Here is a 12,990-nt window from a genome sequence, read left to right as displayed (position 1 = left end):
CTGAGTGTTGTGATTGCTGGTGTGTACCCTCCACACCCCCAAGTCCTCTCCTATGCTTCATTCATGCTAGGCAAGCACTCTCTCTAGTGCGTTAAATCTCCAGTGCCTTTATTATTATCATTATTACTGTTTTTTCAAGTCAGGGTTTCTCTGTGTAGTTTTGGATGCCCTAGAACTCGATCTGGAGACCAGGCTGACCTTGAAGTCCCAGAGATCCTCCTGCCTCTGCCTCCTGAGTGCTGGGATTAAAGGCATACGCCACCACCACCCAGCTGTTTTTTATTTAAATTTTTAAATTTCCTTGGTGGAGGCCAGATGACAACTTGTGGGAAATGATTCTGTTCTTCCTCTATGTAAAACCCAAGAATTGAACTCAGGTTATCAAGCTTGCTAGCAGGCACTTTACCCATGGACTACCAGCCTTCCTATTCCTGTTGTGGTTTTGGTTTTTTGAGACAAAGTCTTGCTGTGTAGCCTTGGATACCCTGGAGCTCACAGTGTAGACCAGACTGTCCTAGAACTTGGAGAGATACTCCTACTTTGGCTTCCTGAGTCCTGGAATTAAAAGTGTGCCACTGTCTCCAACCTATCGTTTTTGTTTTGTTTTTCTGCTATGTTCATTTTTATTCCTTTTCTTTTTTTCCTTTATCTTAATTTTACCTAAAATCATTGCTACATTTAATAATCTGCTAACATCAAAGAGTGTATTGAGGCTGTATTAGTCCTATACACCTTGTGTAGTCCCAGAATGTTTAAAGAGCTAATTAGTAAGTCCATAGATAGTTGAAATGACTATGCAGACTCTCCAAAGTCATTGTTGTCCTATGGATGGCTCTCTCCTCCCCTTCTCTTTTGTCTTCCTAAACAGTGTAAAAGAAGCCTGCATCATTCTGAATTTGAACATTGGTTCTGCACTACTCCTAAAAGATGTCCTACAGTCAGCTTCTGAGCATCTTTCTGCTACAGCAGCCTTAAATGAAGTTGGAATTTACAAACTGGCTCAGCAAGATGTTGAAATTCTGCTCAATTTGAGGACAAACTGGCCTAACACTGGAAAATAATGTATCTTTGAGAAAAGGGTTATTTAACAAAGAAGACAGTTGGATTGAAGTTGCCTGATAAAGTTCTGAATTAATGAAACTGTACAAATGAAAACTTGGTAGAGCCATTTATTATCTTGAGTTACAATGTCACTAAAACAATGACCATGCTTCCTTTGTCCTCTGGCTCGTTAAACAACAAAGAACAGAAAACTCAGCTTTGAGAAGCAGAGTAATTACAAATTGGGAATTACAAATAGGAATCAGACATCTGAAGACAGTGTGAGAGCAAAGGTCAGCCATAACTGACCCCCACGTTCCTAATCAAGGGGAGCTGTTGTGGAACGCTGAACATAGCCAGTACATTGTAGAAATACGAAATTATGGCTGTATGTTGATAATTGAGGCTCCTGTATACAGTTTGTGATCTTACTTTTTTTGTGTTTATGTAAGAAATGTGCAGGGAGTAGTGGAAGCCTCCTGTAATCCCAGCACCCTGAAGGTTGAGGCAGGAGGATCACTTTGTTTTAAGACTCACCTGGGCAAAACAAAACAAACTGTCCCCAAACCAATAGCACAACAGTTTTATGAGATGGCATTAAGCTATAGTTGTTCCTTATTTTTAATTCTCATGCCCTTCCATTTAAAGTATTTTGTGTGTGTGTATTTGTGTGTGCATTCATGTACAGGTATGTTTGTATTTGTGCATGTGTGGGATATACATGTGTTTGTGCCTGTGGAGGTCAGAGGTCATCCTTGGGTCCTGTTCCTCAAGATGTCTACCTTGTTTTGGAGACAGGGTCTCTCACTGGGACTTTGGACAAGCCCCAGGGTTTTTCTGTCTCTGCCTCCCCTAGACAGGCATTACAAGGGTAAGCTATCATGTCAGGGTTTACATGTGTTCTAGGGAGCAAACTCTTTATCTTGGCCTGTCAGTTGGGAATATTTTACCCTTTACCACTAAGCAACTCCTCAGCCCTTCCTGGTTCTATTTCTTGACAATGGCCATTTTTTTTTTCCTCTGATTGAAACATTTTAGAGTCCAAATACTGCTTTAGTAATTTGCCTGTGGTAGTAATTATGTAGCTGATGAGATCTAGTGTGTGAGCTGGGAGGTGGTGGCAGAAGCCTTTAATACCAGTAGTTAGGAGGCAGAGGCAGGTGAATCTCTGCTAGTTCGAGGCCTCCCAGGGCTACAGAGTAAGTTTCAGGACAGCCAAGGCTACATAGAGAAAAAGCCTCCAAAACTATAGAGAAACCCTGTCTCAAAACAAAAACAAACAACAACAACAAGAACCTCTGTGTGTGTCTAGGTGTGTATTTGAGTGTGTGCAAGTGGAGGCCAGAGATTGATGTTGAGTGCGTTTTCAATTGCTTCCCACCTTATTTTTTGAGACAAGGTCTCAGTGAACACGGAGCTCATTGATTTAGCTAGATTGGCTGGCCAGTGAGCTCTAGGCATCTACCTGCTTTTCCCAGTGCTGGGGTTATAGATGTGTGCAACTATGCCCAGCTTTTAAATGTGAGCTGTGAATTTGAGCTCAGGTCCTTATAGTTGTTCAACAAGCCCTTTGCCAGCTGAGCCATCTCCCTGACCTGAGACAAAATCTTAAAACTTACTTTCCTTTTTCCTTATATTTCCTTGGGTGTGTTTTATGTGTGGTACTTGAGACTGAACTTGGAGCCTTGCTCATGCAAGGCAAGGCCTCCACCAACATGCCCAGCCCAAGCAATGATTCCTGATCCGTTGGCTAATAAGTCCTTAGAAAGTAAGATTTTTTTTTTTTTAACAAAAATTGAGCTTAATTAGCCAGAGGATTTCTATACCTATAAAATTTTATTCTAGTTTCCCCTCCCTAATATAGCGTTTATTTAGTAGTCTTAATGCTATGTAATATCTTAATCTAAAAATTGTTGTGCTAAGACTGGAGATGGCTCAGCTGTGAAGCTGCTCTATCAGAGGCCTTGGGTTCAGGGCCCAGCACACAGCAGTCGCTCACAACAGGCTGTAATTCCAGTCCCATGGGGTACAGCGCCCTCTTTTGCCTCTGAGGGCATTGCATGGATGTGGTGCACAGACATACATTCAGGCAAACACTCATAGACTTACAATAAATACAATCTCAAAAAGTTAATTGTCAGGCTTGCAGCTAGCCTACATTGTTGATAGTCACAGAAAGTAAATTTGAGCAAAAATATACAGCCTCTTTTCTCAGAGATAGAGCAAGAGAGAGAGGGGAGAGAACTTGACTTGCTTTATAGCTCAGGCTGGAGTTGAACTTATGATTCTCCTGCCACCCCCACCCCAAGTACTGGGATCTAACACATATCACCACTATGCCTGTTATTATCTATTAAAAGTCATGTTAAACTATAATTACGATTGTGTGTATATGAATGGTATGTGGGTGTGACTTCATGCATGTGAACATCAGGGGACAACTTTGTGTCATCACTTCTCCCTTTCTACCTTTATGTGAGTCCCAAGGATCAAACTCTGGTTTCCTGTCTCAGCTTTCTTACTGCCCATACTCTATTATGAAAAGAAATTTTCCAATTACTGTGTAGAGCCGAGAGCTTTAGGAATTCTAGCAGACTGGGCCTCCTCACTTCATGTTTGGGAATTGATGAGGTTTCCTTTTTTTCTTTTTGGTAGGGTCTCTCTGCATAGCCCTGGAACTCACTATATAGATCAGGCTGTCTTCAAGCTCACAGAAATCTGAGTGCTGGGTTTAAAGGCATGCTCCAATGTGCCTCACAGTAATGAGGTTTCCTAATTAGAAAAGAATAAGGCTGCTTCTAGGACTTTCCAAGTGTCATTACTCTTCTCCTTCCCCAGAGTTGAGTTTTCCCTACATTTACTTTGTAATTATTTGAAGTTAAAGGGAATGAAATATTTCACTCAAAGGTGGTGAGTGGGGAGATGGCTTAGTAGGTAAGGTGCTTGCTGTGCAAGTGCAAAGACCTGAGTTTGAATCCTCAACCCATGTAAAGCTGGCCACACTAAGGGTGAGCTCACTTCTGCAGCGAGATGGGAGGCAGAGACAGAGAACCCTGTAAGGTGGTGAGCTAGCTAGCCGGGTACACAATGCAGCAGCGAACAACAAAGAGGCCATGTGGGAGGTGAGAATGGACACCTGGGATTGCTTTGACCTCCACATGTGTGCCATGGCCATGTGTACACTCCTCTCACACACACAAACACATGCACACACAACGTACACACACCCACATTAAACAAGAAAGGGTAGTGGTACTTTGTTACTTCAAAATCATACCATGTTATTAAAATACTAAAAAGTTTACACTTTGTCCCTGAATTTATCCAAAGTTATTAAATGCCCATTATCATTTAAAGCTTTACCTACAGCACACAGACCCAAGTGTTTTAGGGCTGCAAAAGTACAAATGAGAAGAAATAAAAATTTACAAGTAGAATTATTTTCAACTAGAGGAAGTTATGGAGTGACCTTACTTTGTAGGTCACATTGACCTTCTTTATACTGTACAAATGATAATGCTGTCTGCCAGAGGAGCCCACCATCTCACACACTGACATGATGCCAGTAAAGAAAGGAAGCATTCTATTAACTGTGATTCTCAGCTATTCCAAAAGAGAGATTATAAAGTCTGTTGGTTTTTCTGCAAGTAATTAGTTGAAATTCATTCCTGTGTGAAATTAAACTGTGTCACAAATAAAAATAGTTACTTAAGAGTTAGATGCCTATGTGTAAAGTACTGTGCCAGAGACTCAGGGTACAGGTCTTCCATGAAACTTAACTACAGCAGAGAACACTTCTGTAACTGAACTCGGCAGTGCTCTGTCTCAGAGTACTGAGTGTCACAGTCTGGAGACGACCTGGAATTTTTTTTTTAAGCTCCCAGATGATCTCATTTGCAGACCCAGATCAAAACCAGAAAGACAGGGTGGAGTGGTGTGGGGGGATGGCATTGCCACACCAAATCCAGTAGATTCTGTGTGACAAGTTCCACAGACTGAGGCGATAACTTCAAAAGAAGGAGGTCTCCTGGAAATGGTTGTGGAACTCTCGACCAGAGAAAAATATTGAGCTGTAGTTCTCATGGCAATCTCTGTTCCTCTATTCTTTTCTTTCTTTTTTTTTTTTAAGATTTTATTTATTTATTATGTATACAACATTCTGCTTCCATGTATATCTGCACACCAGAAGAGGGCACCAGATCTCATAACGGATGGTTGTGAGCCACCATGTGGTTGCTGGGAATTGAACTCAGGACCTCTGGAAGAGCATCTGAGCCATCTCTCCAGCCCTCCTCTATTCTTTTCTATATTAAAGAAATGTTCCTGAAAGCCTATGCTGACATTTTTTACAAAAGATAGAAATGAAAAACCGTCCCCTGAGACGTGGTCACTGACCATGACCTCATCTCCAGGAAAACCAGCACTTTTCAAATCACTCACGTCATTCACTTAAGTACAAATAGTATTGACGAAAACTTGCCCAACAATAAAATTTCACAGGGCTGTACAATTGTAATTGAGAGTAGGTTTAAACGTGTGGTAAAGAAAGTTTTTTGATAAGAAAAAGTCAAAAAGCTCAATATTTCAAAGATTCACAAGAGGTAGGCAACAAATGTTAAACAATAACTGATCATAAAAATTTATTTAACCTGATCTTAGAAAATAGGCACTTAGCTGTGATTAGCCTTGAATGATTTTCTGATTCATTGTTAGCTTTGAATAAGTTGTATGTTACTGTGCCTAGTGACAATGATGCTATTTGTTCTATCTGGGTTTGTTTCAGTGAACAAATTCTGAGAAGCTATGCTTTATCCTGATAAAAAGCCTTGCTTGAAAGCTGCAAAATACACTCAGATTCAAACTGCCTGTTTGTTTCTGTTTGTCACTGCTAGATCCTTACCCACCTAGTTAGTCTTCAAGAACCCTCATCCCAGGGACTCCCATACCCAGCTGGGGAGGTTCGTGGCAGGGAAGAAGCTGCCCAGCTAAAACACAGAACAGAAACCGTCTTAGACGAACGCAGTCTCCTGATTACAGCATGTTTATGTCTAATATAGAAGCAGTGGTCTGCATCAATAGACTCTTCTATTGAACTGATTTTAAAAACAGGAAATCTAATCTACTTTCCAAAAATAATGAGACAATCATAGCAGAAGTCAGACATAACACTGCAACTTATTCTTTGAACACTAGGTTTTATGCCTACATTTTAAAAAATCATTCATTTTTAAGTTATTAATGAGATTTAATTTTTTCCAACTTTTTTTTATTTGAATTAGAAACAGGATTGTTTTACATGACAATCCCAGTTTCCTTCTCCCACACGTCCTCCCCTACTCCCTCCCAACTAAAACCTTATCTTAAAACTAAAACGTATCTTTTCTGCTCCCCCTGGATGGTGAGGCCTTCCATAGGGTGTCATCAGTCTTTTGTATCCTTTGGGATAGGGCCTAGGCCCACCCCCATGTGTCTTGACTCAGGGAGTATTCCTCTATATGGAATGGGCTCCCAAAGTCCACACCTATGCTAGGGATAAATACTGGTCTACTACAGGAGGTCCCATAGATTTCTGAGGTTTCCTCACAGAAACCCATGTTCCTGGGGTCCGGATCAGTCCCATGCTGGTATTCCAGCTATCAGACTGGGGAGCAAGAGTTCCCGGATGTTCAGGTCAGCTGTTTCTGTGGGTTTCACCAGCCTGGTCTGGACCTCTGTGCTCTTCACTGGTCCTTCTCTGCATCTGGGTTCCAGTTCAGATCGGTGATTAGTTATGGGTGTCTGCTTCTACTTCCATCAGCTGCTGGATGAAGGCATATAAGTCAGTCATCAATCTCATAGTCAGGGGAGGGCATTTAAGGTAGCCTCTCCTCCGTTGCTGAGATAGTTAGCTGGTGTCATCTTTGTAGATCTCCAGACATTTCCCTAGTGCCTGATTTCTCTGTAAACCAAAAATGTCTCCCTCTATTATGATATCTCCATTCTTGTTATTGTGTATTCTTTCCCTGACTCATACTTTGTGCTCCCTCATGTCCTCGGCATCCCTCTTCTTCTCCCCTTCTCATTCTCCTAGCTCCCTCCCCCCTCTTCCCGTGCTCCCAATTTGCTCAGTAGATCTTGAACTTCTCCCCTTCTCCAGGGGACCATGTATATCTCTCTTAGGGACCTCCTTGTTTATTAGCTTCTTTGGCAGTGTGGATTGTAGGCTGGTAATCCTTGCTTTATGTCTAAAATCTGCATATAAGTGAGTACATACCATGTTTGTCTTTTTGCGATTGGGTTACCTCGCTCAGAATGGTTTCTTCTAGATCCATCCATTTTCCTGCAGATTTCAAGATTCCATTGTTTTTTTTTTCCACAGAGTAGTACTCCATTGTGTAAATGTACCACATTTTCTCTATCCATTCTTCGGTTGAGGGGCATCTAGGCTGCTTCCAGTTTCTGGCTATTACAAATAGTGCTGCTATGAACATCGTTGAACATATGTTCTTGTATGAATGTGCTTCTTTTGGGTATATGCCTAAGAGCGGAATTGCAGGATCTTGTGGTAGACTGATTCCCATTTTTTTGAGGAGTCCCCATAGAGATTTAATTTTTTTTAAAGGACATTGGGGCAGGAGAGCTGGCTCAGCATTTAATAGTAATTGTTCTTGCCAAGGATCTGAGTTCTGTTCCCAGCACCCATCTCATGTGGTTTACAGCAGCCCATAACCACAGTTCCAGGGCATCTAATGCCCTCTTAATGACTCCCTTAGGCACCTGCAAAATATGGCATATACTTAGACAGGCATACACATAAATAAAATAACACATTTGAAAAAAAGGGTAATATACCCAATCAGCAACTATGCCAGAATCTGTGGCCAATATTTTTTTCACATCTACTTGCCCTTCTCTATGTATATACTTATTTATTTATATATTTTTGAGGCAGTAGTGTGGTCTTGAACATCTCTGGGGGAGGAGCTGTCATTTTGCAGACTTTCTGAGACTGGGCAGGGTTCCAAATGAGGTGGCCCCTGATACAGAACTCCATCTAAACAATGACATTAATACTGCCTGAGCCTTCTGAGTCATTGGACTGCTGGTATGACATTCTTGCTACCCATTGTGCTTGTTTTGTGTTGCATGGATATACACCATTTGTGTGACTGATCCTCACAGTATTCAGAAGATGGTCTCAGAATCCCTCAACTTGGAATAATGGGTAGTTGTGAAATCCCTCAATTGTACTGGTAATTGAGCCCACCTATCTGCAATACCAGAGCTCTTAACTGCTGAGTCATCTCTATTGCCCTATGCTGTTTATTTATGATCAGCATTTACATTGCTAATGTTTTCATCTGTCCTGTTGTAACTGTTTAAACACACATCCCTTTTAGTGAGATCTTGTTAATGTTATAGTTTAAAGTAGGGCACTTGAGGTTTCTGGAAGATGAATACAGAACTGGAGTATTGAATGCATAACTCTTTGTAGGAACTTCAGTTAAAAGTGTTTAGTTAGAACCTCCAGCTGGACCCTACATGATCTAGAAAGCCCCATTCTAGTCTCTATTTCCAAACACCATTCTCTTAGAAAATATCCAGCAAAGAAAAGGTTCCATAAAGCCCAGTTCCACATTCTTGGAGAGGATTGCAATTTCCTCCCATCTTGCTGCCAGCAGCCCAAGTCCCCACCTAAGCATTCCAGTGTTTGACAATACTTGGGCATAAATCCTACTTGTAACTTCACCTACAGGCTATATAATCTCCCTGCTTTAGTTTTGGGGTGTGACTTCTCTGGCCTCGATATTTGGCCTGGAGAATCCACCCAGGAGTTGCTTTGCTCAAATAAACGTGTTGTTACTTTTTTAATTCAGCCCTATCTGGCTTACTGTGTCAGCAGAGAAACCTATTATCAGGGTACAGAAAACCTATTTAAAACCTCTGATTTCTTTCTACTTCTTTTGTTTGTTTAACTGATTTTTATTGGGGAGATACCTGATTTTTGACAAAGAAGCTAAAATTATAAAATGGAAATAAGAAAGTATCTTACACAAATGGTGTTGTCATAACTGGGTATAGAAGAATGGAAATACAGATCTGTTACATGATAAATAAAAGACCCTGAGACAGACATTGGGGTTCAACCTGAAAATCAGGGAAGCAAAGAAGCCAAGCTACCAGAGAGTTCTTACCTCTAACAGGGCTGCAATAAAATGAGATCCTGCTTCAACAAGTCTTCCAATTCAGTGTCGTTCTCTCCGGTAACTAGGAGGGGGATCTGGGTCCTTAACACTCTCCATCCTGCTCAGCCCCAGGAAGAGACCGGATGAACTGGCCCTTCTCTAGCCCTACCTGCCTGAGGACCCAGCACAGTAGCATAGACATTGAGGTCCCATTGAATTAATGGGACCTCCTGAAACTGAGAAGCTTCCTTAAAGCAAAGGACACAGTCAACAAGACAAAACAGCAGCCTACAAAATGGGAAAAGATCTTCACCAACCCCACATCTGACAGAGGGCTGACCTCCAAAATATACAAAGAGCTCAAGACACATCAAAAGACCAAATAAGCCAATTAAAAAATGGAGTACAGATCTAAACAGAGAGCTTTCAACAGAAGAATCGCCAATGGATTAATGGCACTTATGGAATTGCTCAACATCCTTAGTCATCAGAAATGCAAATCAAAACAACTCTGAGATACCATCTTACACCTGTCAGATGACCAAGATCAAAAATTCATGACAGCTTATGCTGTAGAGGATGTGGAGAAAGGGGAACACTCTTCCATTGCTGGTGGGAGTGCAAACTTGTACAACCCCTTTGGAAATCAGTATGGTGGTTTCTCAGAAAATTGGGAATCAGTCTACCTCAAGACCCAGCAATACAACTTTTGGGCATATACCCAAAGGGTGCACACTCACACCACAAGGACATTTGCTCAACTATGTTCAAAGCAGCATCATTCGTAAGTACCAGTAACCTAGAAACAACCTAGATGCCCCTCAACCAAATAATGGATAAGGAAAATGTGGTACATTTACACAAGGAACTACTACTCAGTGGTAAAAAACAATGACATTTTGAAATTTGCAGGCAAATGGACAGAACTAGAAAAAGTCATCCTGAGTGAGGTAACCCAGACCCAGAAAGACAAGTATAATATGTATCATAAATAGATATTAGATCTAAAGCAAAGGACAATCAGCCTACAGGCCACAACCCCAGAGAATCTTAAGTAACAAAGAGGGCCCTAAGAGAGACATACATGGATCTGCCTAGCAAGGGGGAAAAGACAAGATCTCCTGAATAAATTGGAAGTTTGAGGGTAGGTGGAGGGTAGAAGGAGAGAGGGGAGGAAGAAAGGGGAGTGGGAGGAAAAAGATGGTTGTATGTGTTGGGAAGCTTCACCCATCTCACTCCTTCCATTCCAGATCCTGCCCCTAAGAAAGCCCACTGTAGGCAGCTCCTACCTTGGAACTGTTCAAGACTGCCTATAGGCTATGTTAGTCCTGGCCCATAGATCTGCCACATGCTCTCCCTCCTGCCTTCCGGGAGTGCTCTGATTTGCTTTGGTCTGTTTATTAAAACTGGATTTATTAATTTGACTTGATTTGGCTTATCACATCGGCAGAGGAACCTAATAACCTGGGACCCAATACTTATCAACTCTCAACACTGAGCAACAGCTAAATAAAAGGAAGTTGAATTGAAACTGTATAAGATAATTACTAAATTAATACTTCCTTAGTATAATCTGTTAAACTAAACCTTAGAGAAAACACAAGACAGCCTTTATCTAATACATGCCATCACTACTATAATCATGCTTTCAGTTTTTCATGGGTGTATTTAGGCAATACAAAGAAATAGCAAATACATACCAAAACATTGCATTGATGCGAACCGCATCTAATTCAACACAATTAAGAAATCTCTCTTAAAACTGTGATGCCCAGCTTACTGTAGTGAGATTTTTACACAGAGGGTCTCTCTATCCTCTCCATGGATGAGCATCGGTAGCACAAATTCTAATAAGTCTTACTAATAAAACAAAACAAAACAGGAATCAGATATTAGGGGGGAAGCTGAAAGATCAGAGAAACAAAGTAGCCAACCACTGGGGAGTTCTTACCTCTACCAAGGCTTGGACCAAAGGGGCCATCCTGTCCTCAGACTGCCTCCTCAGACTGACTTAACTCCTGTCTCCTGTATTATATTTCTCCTTAGTGTTGGGATTAAAGGCGAGCACCACCACTGCCCAGCCTCTATGGCTAACTAGTGTGACTGCTGTAATTAAAGGTGTGTGTCACCACAGTGGCCTGGCTTCTGTGGCTGTCTAGTGTGACTAGCTTTGCATTCTGATTTTCAGGCAAGCTTAATTTGTTAGATCATAAACATTTAACCACAGATGTGTGACCAATAATGATATACATAAAAGATGAACCATCATTTACATCCTAGCATCCTAGTTTCTAATAGGCCTGGTTAACATACTACTTATCTTTGGGGTATTTTAGAGGCAGCCCTCCCTTAGCTAAATTCTCCATTGTGTGACTCACTGTTTCCGAAGCATTTATAAAACCTTTATATCACCAATTCTACTCTTGTACATCAAAGCTTCAAAGTGGAGTGCTACCCAGTACATGAGATGTCATTTACAATTTCCACAAATTAACTGCAAATGGATCTTAGACCTAACTGTCAAATTCAAAGTGTAGAACTTCTAGAATATATTTGAGAAACTAGGTCTCTCTGAGTTTGGCAATCTGCCTGTGCCTCAGGAGCTTTCTTTTAGGGGCTGATGTATAGAGCCAAAACAGAACTCCTTCTCCAAAACTAGAAATATTCTTGGGAGAGCTAGTCAAGATCTTGGGTCAGTCTTTGTGGAGGGGTTTCTTCAGACCCCAACTCTTTCCACACATGGGGCTGTCTATAGTTATCACTCTCAATACCACTGTGGATCATTTTTTATAATGTTCTTGAGATACCCTGTTTTGTTTTGTGCGATTTTGTCTGATTAGCTTCCTTCTGTATTTGTATACTTCCCTTTAAAACGGAGGCTTGAGACTTGCTGTTGATTGAGTTCAGCAGAAATCTCCCCCGGTCTGGGATACGTATATGCTGGGGTGGAAGCCAGGGCTGGATAGCACTGTGTGAGTCCTTCAGTTCCACCGGTCCTGTCACTCAGGACTCACTAGCCAATCAAAGCCTCCAGCGGACTCGCCAGTCAGATGGGAGGGATCTTCCGGGCGCTGGGCTCAGCTCCTCTGCTGAGTAAGTCGGAAGTCGGCCTGTGTCTTGGCTGTGGGCTTGCTTCCCTGTGGGGAGCTTGCGAGCGAGCTGCTCAGCAGCGCCATGGTGAGTGAGGGATGCTGTCCCCGGAGTGGGAGGAGTGGCCGGCTGTCCCCTGGCTGGGTAGGAAGGAGCCGGCGGCCAGAAGCAGTGTCCTGATCATCACTGCGTGTCCCGTGTGGTCCGTTGTCCTTGCAACTCCTTGGGCCAGGGAGGCAGCCTCCTAATAACTTCACTAAGAAGAGGTCACTGTGAAATGCTGGCGTTTGTAGTGCTTGTATTGTCACTATGGAAGGCAGATTTGCCCAACTGGGAGAGCTCTGATATCTTCCAGAAGTTCTGCACTTCTACCTTTTAGGTTTAGGTTTAGGATGTGATGTGATGTGATGTGGAAGAGTAAACTTGATGGTAATAAAATTGATGGCATAAGGATTTACCCATTCTTAGGATACATTAAATCACAAAGTAGAATGAAGCAAAGAGCGGATTGTCTCCCAGATGTAAGCATTTTGACGGATTGGATGGGATGGACAGGGATGGATTCTGGCACTCGGGAGCCAAAGAATACTGAGTGTTACAGCTCGGATAGAAAGATATTCTGGCAATTGGGAGCCAAGGAATAGCACAGGTCACAGCAAAGCATAGCAGCTTATAGCTCTGTTGCAGGGAGAGG

General features: G+C 42.0%; 2 protein-coding genes across 5 annotated transcripts in view; both read left to right on the top strand.

The window, feature by feature from the left end:
* The window catches only part of Rint1 (RAD50 interactor 1), a 32,685-nt gene extending 31,466 nt beyond the window's left edge, over positions 1-1,219 (top strand). For 3 of the 4 annotated variants that reach the window (XM_027393404.1, XM_027393402.1, XM_027393405.2), the window contains one exon: positions 869-1,219. In XM_027393404.1, coding sequence (XP_027249205.1) covers positions 869-1,061 — 193 coding nt within the window. In that variant the 3' untranslated portion in view covers positions 1,062-1,219. The remainder of the gene's footprint in view (positions 1-868) is intronic. The other variant, XM_027393403.2, reaches the window with a different exon arrangement.
* An 8,726-nt stretch (positions 1,220-9,945) lies between these two features.
* LOC100764401 (zinc finger protein 431-like) overlaps positions 9,946-12,990 on the top strand; it is a 29,568-nt gene continuing 26,523 nt past the window's right edge. Inside the window, exon 1 of the mRNA XM_027393400.2 lies at positions 9,946-9,990. Within this exon, the coding sequence (XP_027249201.1) occupies positions 9,970-9,990 (21 nt within the window). The 5' untranslated portion in view covers positions 9,946-9,969. The remainder of the gene's footprint in view (positions 9,991-12,990) is intronic.

The sequence above is a fragment of the Cricetulus griseus genome, assembly GCF_003668045.3.
Source record: "Cricetulus griseus strain 17A/GY chromosome 1 unlocalized genomic scaffold, alternate assembly CriGri-PICRH-1.0 chr1_0, whole genome shotgun sequence".
Classification (NCBI taxonomy): Eukaryota; Metazoa; Chordata; class Mammalia; order Rodentia; family Cricetidae; genus Cricetulus; species Cricetulus griseus.
This window is presented reverse-complemented; position numbering and strand designations above follow the sequence as displayed.